Consider the following 6,396-nt stretch of genomic DNA (forward strand, 5'->3'; position numbering starts at 1 on the left):
TAAATAAATTTGATTTTTTCTTCAAAAAATCTTAGTTTATTTAAATTATTTATTAGATTCTCTATAATTTTGGTTTAATTTTTTATGATACGTGTTTATAAATAAAATACACTTTAAAAATATTTTTTTAGGAATAATTTAAGTTTTTTTAAGTAAAATTAATATTTTTTAATTAATTTAATATTTTTATTAGATTTTTTAATAATTTTTATTATTAATTTTTCAAAATCAATAGAATATTATAATTGCTTTAACAAAAAGAATATTATATGTTGACCGAGGTTTTCGGCAACCAATATACTAATAATAATTAAGAGAGCTATAAGGAATTAAGAGAGAGATTTTTACGTGGTTGGGGCGTTAATGAGCCTTAGTCCACGAGTCTGTGTATTTATGATAGTATTTATTACAGAGAATGTTCTTGGTGGATTTTTCCTCTTCTAGTTCTTATGAAACCCAGAATTCTCGACCCTTGCTTTAATGAGTTTGGGAGGTATTCATAGTGTTTTTGTGGGATGATCCCTAGAATTGAGGTACATGTCTTTCTGTAACTATCAGTAAAGCCACACATTCCCAATGAATATATCATAGGTAATGCATGGTCTAATCCCTAGGCTTTGTAGGGGTTTTATGGATGTAGTCCTTTATCCTTTTTGACTAATGTGAGTCCTCATAAAGTAGCCGTCACTAGGCTCATTAATCATAGCATAGTAGCTGCAGAGAGGGGGTTGTGCCGTCAGACTTTAAGACATATGGCAGTTCTAATACGCCTTCTCCCATGCGGCATTAAATGCGAGATGATTGTTCAGATAGGATCTGACACCTCCCGGAGATGCTTTGTTGTAGCTTTGCTCTCCGGGAGCATGTGAGACTTACATGCCTTCTCCGGGAGGCATGTCTAAGGTTGATCCTGCGCTTAAGGAGACTTAGCTGATTTATTCAAACGCTAAACCCTTTCCATCTACGTGTCATCATCCGGTTGGTCCACGTATTTTGGGCAAAATCAGGGGCAACATTATAATTTGTAAAATTAATATTTAAAAAAAAAAAAAGGGTAAAATTTTGTATTGTTCAAAGTTCAGGGAGTAAAAATATTAATTTTTAACGGTAAAAGAAACATAACCTAATAGAATGGGTATAAATATGTAACTGTTATATTTTAGGGGAAATTTTTAATAAGCTCTATATTTTAGGGGGCGAAATTAGATAGTATCAAAAGTTCGGTAAGTAAAATGCTGATTATTATAAAACTAACCCATAATAATAATAATAATAATAATAATAATAATAATAATAATAATAATAATAATAATAATAATAATAATAATAATATATGCCTTCTATTAGTGTATCAATTCATAATACACCTTTTTTCTCTCTTTTCTTTTCTTCTTAATTTGCACGGTCAAATTAAGTAAAATAATAATATAATAATTTATTGTCTCAGAAATAATTGATTAGGGGCTAACAAATCGATCGCATAAACTTTGCCCATTGGAAAAATATATGTGCTTTATTTGACTTGGCAAGGTGAATGAGCAAATTATAATTAACAAGTCAACAAATTAATGGATATAATATATGCTGCTGAAAATCATCAATTAAATGTATATACATACATATATATCCTCTCAAAATAAATAAATAATCACATATAGACATATATTTATACATATATCTTAATACTCATCCATATCTTTGATTTGATTCATGTATAAGAATAACATATTGATAATTACGAATATGTGGCCTAATTATATAGCTAAATATATAATGCAACTAATAAAACATATGTTTTCAATTGGGTGGCGTCTAAATACAAAATTATCATGTTGTATACCTATAAATATATAAATATTAGATAGCAGTCATAGTTCTTTTACATAAGATATAAATTTGATCTCCAAAATTTACTACTATTTCATGCAAAAAGTCAAGAAATCAAAATGCATGACGTGTTGGACTTGCAATATACAAAGCACGCTATAACATAAGCCAAGGCCATGCCGTCCATAATTTCTCTTTCAACATCAACTAGATAGGCCTATTATATATATATTTATACAAATTAATATAATAAAAAGTTGATAATACGTGCTACCAAACCGCCCGATATAACTAAACAAAAAACCCAATCCAATTGTATATATATCCATGTTTTTTTTTTATATCGATCTGCTAATTATAATAGATAATGGAGGGTCTGATACCACTTGTTTATAGGGCGATCAAGAAGAACAGAACACGAAGACAATACGAGTATTTGTCTTCTGGAAATAGTAGTAATCATGTCCCAGTACAACAGGGTTACAACATAGCTGATTTTTACGTGACTGATCATCATCATCATCAACCCCAAATTAATGATGGGATGATGATGAAAAGTGGTAATAATTATCATCACCGGCGCCATAACTCGGTGGGGAGTGAACAGTTTCATCATGGGTTTGGATCATTAGGGGGAGAGGGAGACAGAGCTCCGAAGAGGAGTAGATCATCACTTGTGCGCTTTAAAAGTCACCGCATGTTCACCTTCTCATGTGTTACCGGCGCAGCCTAGCTAGCTTGCTACCTAATAATGATGCCAGGGCTTAATCTCTCCTTCTCCTTACATGTTTCATATTTGGTCTCTTCTCATTTTCTTTTCTATGTAATTTCAAAATTAGGTGAGTTCTTATTAATATAGCTTTGTCAATTAATTAACTAGCTAGATGTCGAAAACAAGAAAGAAATCTCGGCATCTATATCTATATATATATATAGATATATATTGTTTTTTTTTAGTAGTGGTAGTAGTGTGTGTTGTACAGAATTAACCAAACAATGAAATTGGTTAAACCAACCCAATCAAACTTTTAATTTCGATTTCGGCCAACAAAATAATTGTATGGCCTTTCAAGCTTCTTATTGGTGATCGTCTCTATTCAAGATACATGTTCGTATGTTTTTTTGTTTTTTAAAATTAATTCTTAGAACTGAAAATTAGCACAAGGCATAATAATATTTCTACAGAGCGAAGAATTATTCCGAGTCTCAATTGATTTACATGAAACAGTTAATTTGTCTTTGATTAAATGGGTGATATATTCTTTGTTTGATGCATGATATCTAGTACATATTAAATTTTCATTATGTATTCATGTATATATTCCTGCCTTGATCAGTAGGTTTTGTAACTTTTGAATTACCATTTGAAATCCGATTCTAGTAAGGTCATTAAAACTCTCAATGCAGTGCTCTAGAATGGAGATTGATAACAATTATATATACTAGTCAATCTAAAAGAACTTCCTTCTTTTTTGTTGATTGTTTGTTTTCTAATATTTTAAGGACTTGAAATTTTGTAGCTAATAGCATTTACCCACTTTGGATGTATCCTCTAACTTTTTTTTTGTAATGACAGCAAGATCTAACATCATCTTATAACTCTATAAATGCTTTTATTCCAAAAAAAAAAAAAAAAAAAAAAAAAAAAAACTGTTTTATCATTATTTGAGGCCTCAAAATGTCCGTGGGGAAAAGAAAAATTCGATTATTGTTTGGAGCAATTAATATTTAATTGGTTAAAATCCCAGAAAAGGGTCTAAATTAAATGTTGTTCTTTTCCAAATTTCTTCAACTAATAAAATGCTATTATATCTTTTCAAAATAAATAAAAAATAAAATGCTATTATATTATTAATAAGGTATATTTTGAAGATGATGAGCGTCGACCATATATTCGAGTCATCAACCTAACACCACGTATGCGATGCAGTTTTCTTCAATAACCAATCTATACTAAAGTCAGAAATATTATATTACAAAAGAACCATATATAAATCTGGTACTGGTTCACCAAAATAATATTCGTTGGAAAATACAAAAACTATTATATCGTCTTAATTAATATTAGTTATATATAAGAAGGTACCATAACCAAGTCCAAGTGGAATGTTCCCAGAAGAAGAATATAGGTTTGGTATACTATTGTCATCCCCGCGTACCAACTCATCATTTTTCAGCCTCCGTTGTTTTTGTTTTTTTTTTTGGAAAGACACTACTACAAAGTTAGCCTTTAGAGACTGATTTTTTAACCCATTTATAAAAAGGGAAGCTAAAGGGTGTGAAAATACCCGTTTTGTTCGAAATTGACATTTAGAGATGGTTTTTTGATAAAAACCGTAGGTATAAAATTCTATTATACCATTTAGAGGCAGTTGGGAAATAAGTATTATTTTTTTTCTGGTCGACCCTATGGCATCGGTTCCTTTGTAGGAATCGACGGCATAGGGTACACGGTTTGCTAACACGTGTACCCTATGCCGTCGGTTCCTACAAAGGAACCGACGCCATAGGGTCGACCAGGATACATATACAGCTTCGTCTTCCTCCTTCCCTTTTCACTTAACAAACCCAGCAAACCAGAGAGAAAAGACCCAGCAAACCCTCGCCGAACCCACCTCCTCCCCACTATATCTCCCCCATTTCTCAACCATTTGAGCCTATTTTTTTTAAAAAAATCCTCCATTTTCGATACTTAATAACATACACCTAAAAAGTTTTCATTTTTTACCCTCTTTGAGTGTCATCCGAACCTAAATAGAAAAGTTTGGGTTTAAAATCCGGCCACCCTTTTTTCTTGAGAAATCCTTGAATCTCAACCTCGTTTAAGGTATAAATATTGTTTCTATTCATTTTTATAATGTACATTGTTTTATTTTTGGTTTTTGTAAATTATTATTTGAGTTTTTTTATTTTATTAGTAATATTATTGTGTTGTATGTGTATAGTGCCAGGATTTTTACGGTGGTCGTCGGATTGCGGTTATTAGGTAATAATTTAAACCTCAATATATAGTATATATATGTATTTTTATATTTTATTGAATATTTGTATATAATGTGTGTATATATTGTGTGTATATAGTGTGTGTATATTTTTTTATGGAAATAAATTTTGTAATTGTATTTTATATATTTTTTGTAATATATATATTGTGAATAGAATGACATTGGAGGGATTTAATTAGTTTAGAAATAAAAATTTTAAAATTGAATTAGTGTGTGATATAATTTTATTTTTTTGAGATAATAGTGTGAGATATAATTGATTATATATATGTATGTATAATTTAGTAACTTGTTACAATTTTTTATAACTAGTTATAAGTAATGAAATAATTAATTTTGTAATTTCGATGTATTTCTTTATATTGTAAGTTCGGCATAATTTTTTATGTAGCGTATTTGAGCTTGCAATTATAGGTATATACTTTAACTAACTTTTTTTTATTATATAATTAATTATCAATGCATGTTAGTTGAGTTTGAATATCTTAAATATTCATCCGTAGTGAAGTAGGTTCTGCGAATACATGTACTGCGGTCAGATGGGTGGATAAATTTTGTATTGTTTATGTTAATTTGCTTGTTCTGCATTGTTTATCTGTTTTGTTTGTTATTTTAGGTACTTGTAAAATTTTTGGGAACGTTTAATTACAGTCGTTATGCTGCCGAAATTTCAGTAAAATTAAGATAAATCTTACTAAAACAATATTAATATTTACATAACACAAATAACTAGTTAATTATAACATAGTGATAAGAAGTTAGGTCACATAAAAAATAATTATATACACATTTATGTAAACTTTTCAATTTTACCAACATTCTAATCAACTAAACAACCTAATAGCGTAAACTAAACTAAAACGAGAATTTGAGATATAATTGATTATATATATGTATGAACTAAACTAAACTAAACTAAACTAAACAACCTAATTATATACACTACTTGTTATATATATAGCTAACTTTAAATTTTGTTTGTTAATGGTGTAGACATGGCCGACTCGGGATCAGGATCTGGTTCAGGCCACTACAAGAAATCCAGCTTTTACCGGCGCATTGTTGCGCCGGCAAAAGTACACTGACTGCGCCGGTAAAGCTTTGCCGGCGCAGTTGTGCGCCGGCAAAGCTTATCTGGGAAGCTTGGTCGGTAAAGGACTTTTTACCGGCGCGTACATTAACTGCGCCGGTAACGCCGGCAATAAATAAGCGCCGGTGTTAAAAAATACCCTTATCCGCCTTGAACCTGCTATGATTAGGTTTTGCCGGCGCAATAGTGCGCCGACAAAACTATTGGCGCCAATACATTTGGCGCCAATTGTTTTTGTCACTTTTTACCGGCGCACTATTGCGCCGGCAAAAGTATTAAATTTTATTTTTAAAAAAAATTAATTAATTATATTTAATTAATTTTAATATTAATTAATTAAATATAATTAATTATATTTTTTTAAATAATTATAATATTATATTAACAAAATAAACCAACATAATTTACATTACAAGATAAACCAACATTAATTACTACTAAAATCAGTATATAAACAAAATGTTAAATGTTCGA

At 30.0% G+C, this 6,396-nt stretch overlaps 1 protein-coding gene across 1 annotated transcript; it reads left to right on the forward strand.

Moving 5' to 3' along the window:
• The first annotated feature begins 1,970 nt into the window (after positions 1–1,970).
• On the forward strand, positions 1,971–2,907 carry LOC115712201 (uncharacterized). The gene has a single exon (XM_030640451.2). The coding sequence runs from the start codon at positions 2,195–2,197 to the stop codon at positions 2,558–2,560; it is 366 nt and encodes a 121-aa protein (XP_030496311.2). The 5' UTR covers positions 1,971–2,194; the 3' UTR covers positions 2,561–2,907.
• The last annotated feature ends 3,489 nt before the right edge of the window (positions 2,908–6,396 follow it).

Source organism: Cannabis sativa, chromosome 4 (assembly GCF_029168945.1).
Source record: "Cannabis sativa cultivar Pink pepper isolate KNU-18-1 chromosome 4, ASM2916894v1, whole genome shotgun sequence".
Classification (NCBI taxonomy): domain Eukaryota; kingdom Viridiplantae; phylum Streptophyta; class Magnoliopsida; order Rosales; family Cannabaceae; genus Cannabis; species Cannabis sativa.

Coding starts and splice junctions, on each gene's coding strand:
- LOC115712201 (XM_030640451.2), top strand. CDS start 2,195: ATGGAGGGTCTGATACCACTTGTTTATAGGGCGATCAAGAAGAACAGA.